We start from the raw sequence: 16,324 nt of genomic DNA on the forward strand, positions 1-16,324 counted from the left end.
TTAAGAAGCAAAATTTCTTTAAAAAGCAAGAACTATCTACCTGATGCTTAAATTCTTTTTCAGCTTGTAATGCAACACCATAAACCCATTGAAGACAACAAATGCGGACAAGTCTGAAATTCTACTCATTTTTAAAGTTCAGATAAAATGCTACTACTTCCACAAAGGTTTTTTCTGTTACTTTCAGAATTCATTACTCCTTCATACTGTACACTCTCCAAATTATTTTGTTACATTTCAATTAAAGCACTTATTTCAGTGAAGTTAGCTGCTTAATACTGACAAGCTAACACATGCAAAATACTTAGAAGAATGCCTGGCATACAATAAATCCTTAATAAATACTGGCTATTATTATTATTACTAGTCTTATCCAGGCATTTTAATTATTTTCTCCAAAATTTGGTCCTTTTTGTGCATTCCCTGTATCAGTGGTTTTCCACTTTAAGAAGTGACAATGTGTTCACTGGTCTGCACTGAAATAAAAGAAAGGCCAAGAACAATGTAATGAAACTTTTGTAAAAGCCAACATGTATTCGGTTTGAAGTACTGTCCTTCCTTTGTCTGAGGTTTATTTTCCCTTATGTTTTTTGGTTTTAAAAATGCTTATTCTTTTCAATAAAATAATAGTAATAATTGACAAACCCTGTTGCAACCCATCCTTTTCTTTTGAAATTGTATTGGTTCATGCCTGATCTCAGAGAATAGACACCCCAGTCACACAGTGGACCAATGCAGAAACCCAGACCTGAAATGACTCCTTATATTTCAAAGCTAATCAGTACAAATAGTACTAATTCTAGATCCTAAAATTTCTCTCCAAGTGAACTCTTTATCATTATTTTCAATGCCCATGCATAGTTCATAAATTGTTGCCTATATCCTTTGGATTGCTGCAAAAGCCAATTGGCCTCCTTGCTTCCCATCCATCTCAATGGTTGGTGTAAAATGTGCTGCTCATAGTTCCTTTTCCCTCTTGGCTGTGAAATTCCTAAGAAATAATTACAACCTCATAACCAATGCATCTTAGTAAAACTGTGGGACTACTCAGTCACCATATTTATATGGTGATTTTTATATTTACGGGTACTCAAATCACCACTCCTATGTACTGAAAGTCAACTAGAAGGCATATAATGTATGCCTTATTTGTAACCCTCACAGTAAGTCTTCTAAGGTATCATTCCAGTTTCCAGATGTAAACAATGAGGCTCAGAGAATTTAAAACTTTGCCCAATGTCACTTAGTTACTAAATGATGAAGCCAGAATTCAAACCTGTATCTGTTTGACAAAAATCTAAGGTTCTTTTCACTATGTCCTACCTAAAATTATAGTTTCCTCCATGTTTTAAACCATCATCTTAATGGTCATATTCTAAGCCATTATCTGATGCCAAGATAAAATCCTAACCATAACTTCCATCTATTTTCAAATGTGCTCTTTTTGTTTCCATTAACATTGTCATACACATTAATAACCAGTTTCTCAAAATCTGTTTTCTCTATCTTGTCAGTTCTCTCCAGGTTGAACCCCATGGTGTACCCAAAGGACTCAGTATCATTGCTTCAGCTGGGTGCGGTGGCTCCTGCCTGTAATCTCAGCACTTTGGGAGGCTGAGGTGGGTGGATCACTTGAGGTCAGGAGTTCAAGACCAACCTGGCCAATATGGTAAAACCTCATCTCTACTAATATAAAAAATTAGCTACGCATGTTAGTGCACACTTGTAATCTCAGCTACTTGGTCGGCTGAGGTGGGAGGATCACCTAAATCTGGGAAGCAGAGGTTGCAGTGAGCTGAGATCACACTACTGCACTCCAGCTGGGGAGACAGAGTGAGACTCCATCTCGTAGAAAGAGAAAAATAACTGCTTCATTTGTTTTTCCTTTGGAAAAGTGTGCAATAACTTAGTCTCCTACTGTTATGATTGACACCATTTATCAACCCTGCAATGTTATCTTCATTTTGTTTACTTCCTTTATAAATATTTTTGCCTACACCCCATATTAAATCAAGCTTATTATTCCTCATCTATACACTATTGTATAACTTTGAGATAGATGGTAACCTTGAGAAACTTTAAATGTAAAAATAAAATATTCTTCATAGTTTTAAAAACATTTAATATATTTTTAGGATATTTATTTTCTTCATGACAACAAAACAAAATGGTTTTGCTGAAAAATACATTCTCAGTTAAAAAACAGATAAAATAAAGCTCTTAACATAGACCTAGAATATAGTAAGTACTTAAAAGATGGTGTTATTAAATTATAATGAGCAAGAATAACAGAAAACAATGCTTTTCACTAAATTCAAATCAATGTGATTATTAATAGGCAAACTTCTGGTTAAATATACATGCTATTAAACCACTGGTTACAAGTAATATAGAAAGTAAAATCTTAGTTAACTGAGAAACTCAAATCAAAGCTGAAAGAAAAACCTGAAACCTATATACCAAACTCTGTGTTTAACAGTTCAAAAATCACCTATAACTAAATTTAAAAACAAGCTAACAACAACAAAAAACTGTATTGAAAGACTCTTTGAGAAACACAGTAAAAATAGCCCCAAGAGATAATGATATAAGTTAAAAGTTCTTTTATAAGAACTTCTGAAATTTGCTTTTTGTATCTGTGCTTCCAACATACAGGAAACATTTTTGAATTACAGAAAGAAAATAAGCTGACCAAGATTGAGTCTGTTTATTCTGTTACTGAGAAATTAAATTTAAAGGTAATTTAAGATTTATATACTTAATGCCTCATCTCCAGTTAACAATAATTACTATTTATTAATAATTTCTAACTGTTCAAGTATTTTAGAAATCCTCTGGAGTTTAGTATGTCCAATTAAATTTTATTTAGAACAGATTTATGAAATTTGCTTTCATCTCAGTGAAATTTTGAGAAATGATTTTTCCCTCTAGGGACTATCTTTTTGACTTAGTTATTATAAAAACTTTAGCTTTCTTAAACTAGTAATACAATTTACAAATTTACAGTCGGGTTATTAACTATCTGTGCATTGTAAAGTGAAATTTTAACAAATGCATAAATGAGAACCATCTATAAAATTCAGACATCACGAAAGCTGAATTGTCTCCTTAATGTAGCCAAAAGTCATTAAAAATCTAAAAAAGTTTTGAAGAAATACGAGGCAGAAATATTTATATAAATATACACAAAGAAATTTGGGTATCAGATGCTGTGCAAAATAATGGCTACTTTAATTTACATAAACACCACCAAATGAGAATATATGGAATGTCTTGTTCTGGAAACAACCTCATTACTCCTTTTAATTACTAAAATTTAAAGATAGGAATTTAATTTTTAAAAAACAAAAACACATGTCTTCATCACTAAATCAAATGTTCCAATTAAAATATCATTAATCATTTAACTTAAATTGAAAGTAAAAGTGCCTTACCATTTTCTTCATTTCCAAAGATAGTAACTAGAACAGAAGAAAGAATAGTGAATAGATATAACATTTATTTAACATTTTGTATGTAAGTTTTATTTCAGGTTGAATATTCATCTTAATATTATTTTCAGGAAAATAAAATTTAGTTATAAATCGTACACACACAGTCAAAATTGCACTAAAAAACTCCAAAAACATTAAAATACTAAAATTAAAATTCTTTATCATTAACACTATAGTTACACTAAATGTTTTCAGAACTTTAATTTTAAGTATATCAACATGGTTATAGCTGCAATGTTTTCTTTAGCTCTTTCCTTAATGACATCTGCAGAATGAACAGAACTATCCTCTATGGCCCTCATAACTTATTTGTTAATCTGTGATGTACTCTTATCAACCTCTGTGAAATCTATACTCAAGGCAAATGCATTCTTCTAAATAAACAAGTAGAGGAACTTACTCTGCTAATTGTTAAGAGTGCTTTTTCTCTGAGTAATCAGATACTGAAGAAGTCAGAATAAGCACAGAAAAGGTAATTCAGTGTCTACCTCTCTTACGTCTTCTTCCATCTTGTTTGTATTAATATTGTGATGAATACAGCTAACAACCACTTCAGTCTACCAAGACTGAAACCCCGGGAACTGCTATTTACTCTTTCTTTCTGGATAGTCCAATGGCCTCTAGGTCCTGTTGGTTTTACTATCTAAGTCTCTTTATAATCTGTCACCTCTTCTTCAATCCCTCCCCACTGCCTTACTCAAATGCCAACAGCTTAAGGCATCTTCCTATTACCAGTTTAACACACCCCCACCACCAGCAAATCTGATGAATACCCTTCAGTACCTGTGAGTCACTTTCAGAATGAAGTCCAAAAGCTTCAGGGTAGCAAACAGTATAAGCCCTCTGTCATCTACAATCATTCTACCTCTCTAGTTTCTTCCTTTTTTTTTTTTTTTTTTTTTTTTTTGAGACAGGGTCTTGCTCTGTCACCCAGCCGGAGTGCAGTGGCGCAATCTTGGATCACTACAACCTCCGCCTCCCAGGTTCAAGTGATTCTCCTGCCTCAGCCTCCCAAGTAGCTGGGATTATAGGTGTGAGCCACCATGCCTGGCTAATTTTTGTATTTTTAGTAGACATGGGTTTTCACCATGTTGGCCAGGCTGGTCTCGAACTCCTGACTTCAAGTGATTCTGCCCACCTCAGCCTCCCAAAGTGCTGGGATTACAGGTGTTAGCCACCGCGCCAGGCCCTCTGTAGTTTCTTCTGTCATTTGCCTGTATTTCTGGTCTAATTATTCTAAACAAATTGCAGTTTCCCAAATGCATCAAGCTGTTTCATATTTGCCATGTCCCTTCTCTATGCATCCTTCAAGACCCAGTTTGAATACTAGCTTCTTTGTAAAGCTTCCTGAGTTCATCTTCAGGCAGAGTAGAACACTCCTTTATATCACTACTTCTCACTCTTCCATCTATACCACCGCCATCTCATATTTCTTTTCTTTTGTTTTTCAATTAATTGTCAATATGTCTGTCTCACCTTACTGAACTAAGTGCTCCTTGAAATGTCATGTCTTAGAATAGTAACAACCCTGCAAGTTATCCTTAGCTCCATTTTATAGATAAGTAAACTAAGGCTCAAAATAATTAAATGACCTTCCTAAGCTCACAGAGCTAGTATATGTAGTATAGATGGGATTTAATTAAAAGTCTGTTCAGACTACTGGTAAATACCAAAACTTGATGACATACTACGTTATCACCCTTCTCCAAGTAGAGAATCCCAATTTAAAATCACATCTAGCTAACAGTTTCCAGTGGTTGTCTCTTCCAGCTTCTCACTAAGATATTTCATGCTATTACAAGGAACAATAATTTGTTTCACATAAAAACAAAGCTAGGCCTGGCACGGTGGTCACGCCTGTAATATCAGCACTTTGGAAGGCTGAGATGTGCAGATCACTTGAGGTCAGAAGTTTGAGACCAGCCTGGCCAACATGGTGAAACCCTGTCGCTACTAAATATACAAAAATTAGCCAGGTATGATGGCACGCACCTGTAGTCCCAACTACCTAGGAGGTTGAGGCAGGAGAATCACTTGAACCCAGGAAGCAGAGGTTCCAGTGAGCCAAGACTGCGCCACTGCACTCCAGCCTGGACAACAGAGCTAGACTCTGTCTCAAAAAAACAAAACAAAACACACAAAAGATCCACAAAACCAACAATGGCTAGAATCGCTTCTTCACAGAGGACTTTCCTGACCACAGAATGAATGGTTTAAATAAATCTTGGTATATATTCCCACAACACTTTATACTTTCCTTTTCATAACACTCCTAACACTTGTAATTACTGGTTTGCAGTTCATAGTTCCTTCTAGGATTTTTTCCTGGAGGTAGGGGACACAACTTTTTCACCAGCATCCAGAACACTGTATGGCATGGAACAAGCTCTCAGTATTTGCTAATGGCACCTCTAACTACAGAGACAAAGACATGGCTGGGAACAGCAATCTGCAGAAGATCTCACAGGGAGACAAGCCTATTCCATTTTATAGAGATCTCAAAATGCATTTTTTAAAAATTATTTTGATGACAAAACCAAGTTTACAAAAACTATTAGGCATACTAAGTTTTTACACAGGACTTTTAAAATGTAAGAAATGTCATATTTCAATCTTGTCAATTACACTGTATAATCTCATTTAGAGACAACATTAATTTATGGTTCTTTGTGAACATGAGGGCTGGCCATGTCCATTCTTCACTTCGTCGCCCCTTTTTCTTGCCTGTTTCCCACTTATTGAGACTGAAAATGTCAGATACTTTACGACTTTACCAGTATACTTGTATCTAGTATGGCTATGGGATCCAGTTCTTGCAAATGGGTACATCTTGAAGGCGGAAAAAACTGTCACTAGGAAAAAAAATTTTTTTACTTTCTTATCAAGTGAGAAGCATGTGAGAAATAAGCTCTATTATTTCCTTTATTCTGTTTTTGCTTTGGATCCTTGTAATGCGAATATAGATGTGCAGTCTGAATCTATAACTGTCAACTTTCAACCTTGATAGGCCAGTTATATGCTGAGTCTAGAATTCTGGTTGATAGTTCTTTTCATTCTGCACTTTAAAAATGTGCTACTTCCTTCTAAATTCCATGGTTTCTGATGACAAATCTGCTGTTTTTCCCCTACAGGTAAGGTGTCCTCACTGTTGTCAAGATTTTGTATTTAGTTGTCAGAAATTTATAATGTATGTTGGAATGGATTTCTTTGGGATTTCCTGTTTAGAGTTTGCTGAACTTCTTGAGTTCTTCTTGAATATGTCCTTTGCCAAGTTGGGGACTTTTAAGTTATCATTTCTTTGAATACCTTTTCAACCATATCATCTTTCTTCTCCCCTGGGACTCTGATGGTACAAATATTAGAACTTCTAAAAACAGTCCCACAAGTCCCTGATGATTTGTTCATTTTTATTTTTCAGTACATTTTCTCTCTGTTGTTCAGATTGGATAATTTCTAATGTTTTATCTTCAAGTTCATTCATTTTTCTTCTGCCTTCTCCATTCTGCTGCTCAGTAGACTTATTAAAATTTTGGCTGTAGTATTTTTAAAATTTTATTATTTATTTATTTATTTTCTTTAAAGATGGGGTTGGCCAGGCTGGTTTTGAACTCCTGACCTCAGGTGATCCACCCACCTGGGCCTCCCAAAGCGGCAGGATTACAGGCGTGAGCCACTGCACCCGGCAAATTTTGGCTATTGTGTTTTGTTTAAAAATCTCCATCTGGTTCTTTATACCTTCTATTTCTTTGTTGAGAATTCTATTTTTTCATGTTTCAATGGCAAACTGAATCACTTTAAAGACTGCTGCATTAAAATCCTTGTCAGTTAATTTCAACATCTTTTTGGTTTTAGCATCTATTGTCTTGTCTCATTTAAATTAGTTTTCCTGGTTCTTGGTAGGATAGATTATTTTCAATTGTATCCTGAACATTTTAGTATTACGCTGAGACTCTAGATCTTATTTAAATTTGTCTTTGCAGGCCTCCTCTGACTCCATGCAGTGAGAGATGTGGGAGTAACGCCTTGTTGCCATCAGGTGGGAGTACAAGTCCTGGTTCCCCACTAGGCTTCTGCAGAGATATCTTGGCTGGGAAGGGTAGAGGTGCCTCCTAAGTGCTTCCCACATAGCCTCCATTGACACCATGAGGAGAGGGAACCTGTTACTGTTTGGGGTGGGGGAATGGAAGGGACACATCATTACTGCCCAGCAGGAATAAAAACCTAGATTCCTGACTAGGCCTTCACCTTTTCTGATAATATCCCAGCAGGAATATTGGGGAAGAGACACAGGACGGGGAGTCTTGTTACAGCTGGGCAATGGGGTAAGTTGTTTTTTTTTTTTTTTTTTTTGAGATGCAGTTTTGCTGTTGTTACCCAGACTGGCATGCAATGGCATGATCTCGGCTCACTGCAACCTCTGCCTTCTGGGTTCAAGCAATTCTCCTGCCTCAGCCTCCTAAGTAGCTGGGACCACAGGCGTGCACCACCATGCCCAGCTAATTTTTGTATTTTTAGTAGAGACGGGATTTCACCTTGTTGACCAAGGATGGTCTCAATCTCTTGACCACGTGATCCACCCACCTCAGCCTCCCAAAGTGCTAGGATTATAGGCCTGAGCCATCGTGCCCGGCCGGGGGTAAGTTTCAAGCTCAATACTCAGTCTTTACTGGTGAGAATGGGGAGCATAGTTTGTCTATTGTTTTTTGCTATTGTCTAAAAGTTTTCTGTCTTGCTAGGTTGTCCCTTTCCTAGTTTGACTAATGAAAATGGTCTTTTCTAGGGTTTGTTTTGGTCTGTACTCATTGGTGTTTCCGGATTGCCAGCTTCTCTAGCACCTATTTGGAATACACTAAGAAAAATAATCTAGGGAACATATCACTATGTTATTCCTCAAGTCAGGTCTCTAGCTAATCTGGCTTCTTCTTGCTATCTTTCAGTCTTCTCAGGTTTGTTTTCTATAAATTATCCAGGGTTTTTAGCTGTACTTAGTAAGAAAAGGAAAAAGAGTCTTTATTTCATCTCGTCTCAGAACTGGAGGTCCCTGCTTGTTCTTTTACTGCTGAATAGCATTCTCTTATATGAAGGTACAACTTGTTTATCCATTAATCAGTTCACAGACATTTGAGTGATTTCGCCTTTTTCTCCATTATGATTACTTGTGTATTCACCAAGCCTTTGGGTGGACATAATATTTATGTGTTAGTCCACTTTCATACTGCTGATAAAGACACACCCAAGACTGGGAAGAAAAAGAGGTTTAATAGGACTTATAGTTCCACATGGCTGGGGAGGCCTCAGAATCATGGTGGGAGGCAAAAGGCAGTTCTTACATGATAGCAGCAAGAGAAAATGAGGAGGATGCAAAAGCAGAAACCCCTGATAAAAGCATCAGATTTTGTGAGACTTATTCACTACCACAAGAACAGTATGGGGGAAACCACCCCTATCATTCAAATTATCTCCCACTGGGTCCCTCCCACAATGCATGGGAATCAAGGGAGTACAATTCAAGATGAGATTTGGGTGGGGACACAGCCAAACCATATCAATTTTCATTACTTGAATAAAGATCTAAAAATGAGATTGCTGGGTATAATGTTAAATATGTGCTTAACTTTATCAAGAACAGCCAGCCCGTTTTCGAAGTGGCTATATTGTTAGGCACTTACAATGGATCAGAGTTACAGTTGCTCCACATTCTCATCAATACTTGGAATTGACAGTTTTTAAAGTTTAGCTGTTCTAAAAAGTATACAGTGGTAACTTCATTGTACTTTCCTAGTAACCAATGATGCACAGCATCTTTCCATGTGTTTATTAACAATCACTATCCCTTATTTGTGAAGTTATATGTTCAATTGGTATCCCCCCTTTTAACTGTGTTGCTTATTGAGTAATGAGTTCTTCACATATTCTGGATATAAATCTTGATATATGTGTGCAAATATAGTCTCCTAGTCAATAACTTGCCTATATATATTATATATATATAAAATATATATATATATTTTTTGATTTATATATATATATATTTTTTGAGACGGAGTTTCGCTGTTGTTACCCAGACTGGAGTGTAATGGCACAATCTCGGCTCACCGCAACTTCCGCCTCCTGGGTTCAAGCAATTCTCCTGCCTCAGCCCCCCAAGTAGCTGGGACTACAGGCGTGCACCACCATGCCCAGCTAATTTTTGTATTTTTAGTAGAGATGGGTTTTCACCTTGTTGACCAGGAGGATCTCGATCTCTTGACTTCGTGATCCACCCACCTCGGCCTCCCAAAGTGCTAGGATTATAGGCGTGAGCCACCATACCTGGCCTCCTATTTATATTTTTAACAGTGTCTCTGGAAAAGCACAACATCTTGATTTTGATAAAGTCTTAATTTATCAATTTTTTTCTTTTATGATTCATGTCTGGGAAATCTTTGCCAGCCTATGAAACTCACAGTTTCTCATATCTAGAACTCAAAACTTCTACACATTTTACAGGTTTTACATTTAGGTCTGTAATATATTTCATTTTCATTTCATTTCATATTTTATTATTTTTAGAGACAGAGTCTTGATCTCATTTCATTTCATATTTTATTATTTTTGAGACAGTGTCTCGCTCTGTTGTCCAGGCTGGAGTGCAGTGGTATGATCTCAGCTCAATGCAACTGCTGCCTCTTGGGTTCAAGCGATTCTCCTGCCTCAGTCTCCCGAGTAACTGGGACTACAGGCAAGCACCACCATGCCCCACTAATTTTTTGAATATTTTTAGTAGAGATGGGGGTTTCACCATGTTGGCCAGGCTGGTCTTGAACTCCTGACCTCAAGTGATCCACCTGCCTCAGCCTCCCAAAGTGTTGGGATTACAGGCGCACACCGCTCCACCCGGCCCATGTAATCCATTTTAAAAGTTGATACTCTGTATATGATACAGATAAAGGTTGAGGTTAATTTTTTTTACATATGAATGGGGTTAATTTTTTAACATATGAATGGGGAATAGTTGTTGTTTTGAGACAGAATTTCACTCTTATTTCCCAGGCTGGAGTGCAATCCACAATCTAGGCTCACCAAAACCTCTGCCTCCTGGGTTCAAGAGATTCTCCTGCCTTAGCCTCCTGAGTAGCTGGGACTATAAAAGCCTGCCATTATGCCTGCCTAATTTTTCTATTTTATTTTAGTAGAGACAGGGTTTCACTGTTGGCCAGGCTGGTCTTCAACTCCTGACCTCATGATCCGCCCACCCCAGCCTCCCAAAGTGCTGGGATTACAGGCGTGAGCCACAGCACCCAGCCACTGGAATAGTTCTTACAGTGTTAGTTGAAATAACTATTTGTTATTCATTGAATTAACTTGGGAATTTTTTTTGATGGGAATCAACTGACGATATGTGTAAGGGTTTCTTTCTGAACTCTATTTTGTTCCACTTATCTATATGTCCATTCTTACTCACACACTACACTGTCTTGATTACATATAGCTTTTAGTAAATCTTGAAATCAGATAGTATGAGCCTTCCAACTTACTATTTTTCAAAAGTATTTTGATTATTTTAGGTTTGTATTTCCATATAAACATTTATTTACCTATTTTTATCTTTTTTAGAGGAAGGATTTTGCTGAATTGCTCAGGCTATTCTCAAACTCCTGGGCTCAAGCAATCTTTCTGTTTCAGCCTCCCAAGTAGCTAGGACTATAGGCTTCCTGAGTAGCTAGACAGTTTTCATGCCATTATGTCTGGTCCATATAAATTTTAAACTCATCTTATTGATTTCCTTTAAAAAAAAAATACACACACAAAAAGAAACTGCCTGGATTTTTTCTTTTTCTTTTTTTTCTTTTGGCAGATCCAGTGCGAGCTGATGCCTGGATTTTGATTGGCTGACCTTATAGATCAATTTATGGAGAAATAATGTCTTTAGAATATTGTCTTACAGCCCATGACCATGGCATATCTCTCCATTTTAATTTTCCCTATCACATAGAACCTTGCACATATTTTGTTAGATTTGTCCCTAAAATATTTCATGTTTCTGATGCTATTATAAACAGCACTTCTAAAAATTTCAATTTTAATTACTCATTGCTGTAGAATATTATTTAGAAATATGTTTTAGTTTTATTTATTGACCTTGTATACTGGCGAAATTAACTTTTCAGTTCTAGTATCTTGTTTGCAGATTCTTTGGGATTTTCTACTTAAATGACTGGTAATCAACAGGGTTTGTTTTCCTTTCCTGCCTATGTGCATGTGTGTGTCTCTGTGTGTGTATGGGTGTGCCTTCCATTTTAAAAGGAAAATGAAATACCTGATAAGTTTATACAGATACTTCCAATTAAAAAATAAAGTCTATAGGTTTTTTTTTTGTTTTTTTTTTGAGATAAGAGTTTCGCTCTTGTTACCCAGGCTGGAGTGCAGTGGCTAAATCTCGGCTCACTGCAACCTCTGCCTCCCAGGTTCGATTGATTCTCCTGCCTCAGCCTTCTGAGTAGCTGGGATTACAGGCATGCCCCACCACGCCCAGCTAATTGTTTATATTTTTAGTGGAGAAGGGGTTTCTCCATGTTATTCGGGTTGATCTGGAACCCCTGACCTCAGGCGATCTGCCCGCCTTGGCCTCCCAAAGTGCTGGGATTACAGGCGTAAGCCACCGCCGGGCCAAAGTCTACAGGGTTTTTACTTAACATCTTCTATCTTACATTTGTATCTTCCTTTCCCTTTTTCCATTGAGAATTCTGGTTCTCAAGAACACAAGGGAGGAAGAATTAGAATATCCCATGTTGTCCATTCAATAATATTGAGATAATTACACCAATAACAACACTGTCAGTAATATGATTACTTAAAAGTTTGAGTATTTTTTTTCAAATATTCTCTATATTCTCTCTCCATTCTCTAACAGTTGTGCTGTATCTACACTGTCAAAGTATATAGTATAAACATTACAAACATTATTTATTCCTCATTTAGTTTTAGTCTTGGGTCAACAAGAAAATAAATATTTAATGTTCTATTAGAGTTTAATTTGTATCTCTGCAATTTAAATGTCTGAAGCTCATTCTCCTCTAGCAAACTAGTTTTGCTACAGATACTGTTCATGTCCTGTCTTTATGCAGTGATTTGGGGTGACTCAAAAATAATGCACTATTACCATCATCTTCCGATAATCCATATGATGATGACTTTTTGAAGAGACTGGGCCAAATGTCTTGTGAAATGTCCTACAAATTCTAGAAATCACTACCCATCAGAACACAGAGACATACTTTTTTTTTTAAGCATTGTACAATATTCCATTGTGTGGGTATTCCAGTTACACAGTCAGCCTTCTACTGATAGGCGTCTGTGTTGTCTCCAATTCTTTGCTACAACAATGTTGTAATAAATAACCTTGTGCATGTGTTGTTTATTTGTGGAAGTTTATCTTCAGTGTAGATTCCTAATAGTGGGATTAGTAAACCAAAAGTAAATCTGTCCACCCTGTCTTTAGCTTTTTGCAAACACCCTTTTATAGGGGTTGTACCATTTTATACTTCTACCAGCAATGAATGAGACTGACTGCTTCTCTGCAGTCTACTCAATGAAGTTTTCAAACTTTGGGTATGGCAGGGTTAATTTTACCTCGTATTTATCTTATAAATGAGAGTCAGTATCTTTTCCTATGTTTATGTGTCATTTTCATTTTTTTTCCTGTGAAACATCTGCTTATGTTATTTATCTGTTTTTTTCCCCTCTCTATTGGGCTTGGTGATTCGGAGATATTGTTAGAGGCTTTCTTCACTCCCCTCTTACAAGATCATCCACCCATGTTTTCTTCCAGTGCTTGAATGTTTCCATTTTTATATTCATACTTGGTCCCTATTGAAATGACCAATTCCAAGGGCAGGAAAAGTATCAAACAAGGCTGAAATTTGTTGTGGTGTCAGAAAGTAAGGAAGTACTAAAAAAAAGATGAGGATACATCAAAGCACACAGAAATCAGATGGAAGGGGCTCCTACTGGTCAAATCTGGGACAAACTGAACAATAAAATTAATGTTAGATTATAACCCACAAAATAGAATTTGCTGGTATACACTGATATACATGAGTGAATCAATAAATAAGTAAATGAGAGAAGGATAAGCTCTTCCATACAGTAGAATTCTAACTAGTAAAGGTAGAAGAAATCATAGAATTAGAAAACCACCATTTGGCAACCAGTACAGTAATAACGATTTCAAGCATGAATTCTAAATAGATGCTAAAAGGAATAAGTGAAAGTAATAACAAACAGATTATTCACAGGGTTTCAAAATGTCTCCCAATAAGAAACAACTAAAGTTGGGTTCTCTGGACTCAGATGCTGAGACAGAGTTTAGGATGCAATATAGTTATTAGGGACCAGCATATGTAAAAGGAAGGGGGAAGAGGCATAACTGGGCTGAGGGAGCAATCTCACTGCAATGCAGGCCTTGCCTCAGCAACTGGCAGGGAGCTCTGAAGTGGGCAGTCCCACCCCACCTCACTAAGACATTGTGTGCGAGCTGTACCAGGAAGAGTGTGACCTTGGGTGATATGAGTTATGCTGAAAGTGCTGGAAGCTATCTGCTGACTGCACTGACCAAAACTGAGCAATAAGTCCTTCCTCAAAAAGAAATCTGTGTGATGTGGTGCTCTAATAGAATACTAATTACAAAGAAAAACTGTACCTTTATGGAATGGAGAAACACAGCACACACTACCTTAGGTGTTGATCAACATTAACGGTCCCCAAAATGTTATAATCAATGACACAGCATACTTCTGTGACATTCTTGCTGAAAATAAATATTGGCACATCTCACCTAATAAGGTGCTTCGACTTACTGTGCTTTGCAGACATTGTGTTTTTTACAAATTGAAGGAGTGGCAACCCTGCACTAAGCACGTCTATCTGTGCTATTTTTCCAACAGCATGTGCTCTACTTTGTGTCTCTGTTTCACATTTTGGTAATCCTCACAATATTTCAAACTTTTTCATTATCATAATATCTTCTCTGTGCTCTGTGATCAGTGTTCTGTGAGGTTACTATTGTAACTGTTTTGGAGTACCACAAACTGCATCCATATAAGATGGAAAACTTAATAAATATGGTGTTTCTACCATTCCACTGAGCAGACATTTCTCTCTCCCTCTCCCTCTCCTCAGGCCTCCCTATTTTCTCTGAGATACAATACTGTAAGTAAGCCAATTAAAAATCCTACAATGGCCTCTAAGTGTTCAAGTGAAGGGAAGAGTCACACACCTGTCATTTTAAATCAACAGCTAGAAATGACTAAGCTTTGTGAGAAAGAAATGTTAAAAAGCAAGACAGGCTAAAAGCTAGGCCTCTTGGGCCAAAGTTAGCCAAGTTGTGAATGCCAAGGAAAAGTTATTGAAGAAAATTAAAAGCACTACTCCAGTGCATAGATGATAAGGAAGTGCGACAAGGCTGATATGAAAAAGTTTAAGTGTTCTAGACAGAAGGTCAAACAAGTAACAACTGGTTTGGTCCTTAAGCCAAAGCTTAATTCAGAGCAAAGTCCTAACTCTAATTTTGTGAAGGCCAAGAGAGATGAGAAAGCTGCAGATGGAAAGCCTGAAGCTAGCAGAAGTTGGTTTATGAGGTTTAAGGAAATAAGCTATCTCCATAACATAAAAGTGCAGGGTTAAGCAGCAAGTGTTGATGTGAAAGCTGCAGCAAGTTATCCAGAAGATCTAGCTGAGATAAGTGATGAAGGTAGCTATATTAGTCCATTTTCACATTGTGAGATTTGAATGGGGACACAGAGCCATACCATATCAGTGGCTACACTAAATAACAGATGCTTGCTGTAGATGAAACAGTCTTTTATTGGAAAAAGAGGTCACCTAGGACTTTTCTAGCCAGAAAGAAGAAGTCAATGCCTAGCTTCAAAGAATAGGCAGACTCTTCTCAGGGGCTAATGTAGCTGGAGACTTTAAGTTGAAGCCAATGCTTATTTATCATTCCAAAAACCCTAGGGCTCTGAAGAATTATGCTAAACCCACTCTGCCTATGCTTTAGAAATGAACCAACAAAACCTGGGTGACAGCACATCTGTTTACAGCATGCTTTATTGAGTACTTTAAACTCACTGTTGAGACCTACTGCTCATAAAAAAGATTCCTTTCAAAATATTACTGCTCATTGAAAATGCACCTTGTCACCCAAGGGCTTTGATGAAGATATACAAGGAGATTTATGTTGTTTTCATGCCTGCTAACACATCTATTCTGCAGCCCATGGATCAAGGAGTCACTTCCATTTTCAAGACTTATTATTTAAGAAATACATTTCGTAAGGCTATAGACGCCACAGTCTATGATGGAGCTAGGCAAAGCACATTGATCACCTTCTGGAAAGGATTCATCATTTCTAGATGCCATTAAGAACATTGTTTTTCATGGAGATCAAAATATCAACACTAACAGGAGTTTGGAAAAAGCTGATTCCAGTCCAAGATCATGGATGACATTGAACGGTTCAAGACTTCAATGGAGGAAGGGACTGCAGATGTGGTGGAAACAGCAAGAGAACCAGAAAAAGAAACAGAGCCTGGCTGGGTGCGGTGGCTCATGCCTGTTATCTGAGCACTTTGAGAGGCTGAGGCAGGTGGATCACGCGGTCAGGAGTTTGAGATCAGTCTGACCAATATGCTGAAACCCCATCTCTACCAAAAATACAAAAATTAGCCAGGTGTGGTGGCACATGCCTGTAATCCTAGCTACTCAGGAGGCTGAGGCAGAAGAATTGTTTGAACCTGGGAGGCGGAGATTGCAATGAGCTGAGATCGTGCCACTGCACTCTAGCCTGGGCA

The 16,324-nt window shown here is 37.3% G+C and overlaps 1 protein-coding gene across 50 annotated transcripts in view; it reads right to left on the bottom strand.

The window, feature by feature from the left end:
- ZDHHC20 (zDHHC palmitoyltransferase 20) overlaps window positions 1–16,324 on the bottom strand; it is an 89,960-nt gene that overhangs the window by 49,719 nt on the left and 23,917 nt on the right. For all 50 annotated transcript variants that reach the window (XM_078375168.1, XM_078375167.1, XM_078375166.1 and 47 more), the window contains one exon: window positions 3,435–3,461. In XM_078375168.1, the coding sequence (XP_078231294.1) occupies window positions 3,435–3,461 (27 nt within the window). The remainder of the gene's footprint in view (window positions 1–3,434; window positions 3,462–16,324) is intronic.

This window comes from Callithrix jacchus, chromosome 5 (genome assembly GCF_049354715.1).
Source record: "Callithrix jacchus isolate 240 chromosome 5, calJac240_pri, whole genome shotgun sequence".
Taxonomy (NCBI): domain Eukaryota; kingdom Metazoa; phylum Chordata; class Mammalia; order Primates; family Cebidae; genus Callithrix; species Callithrix jacchus.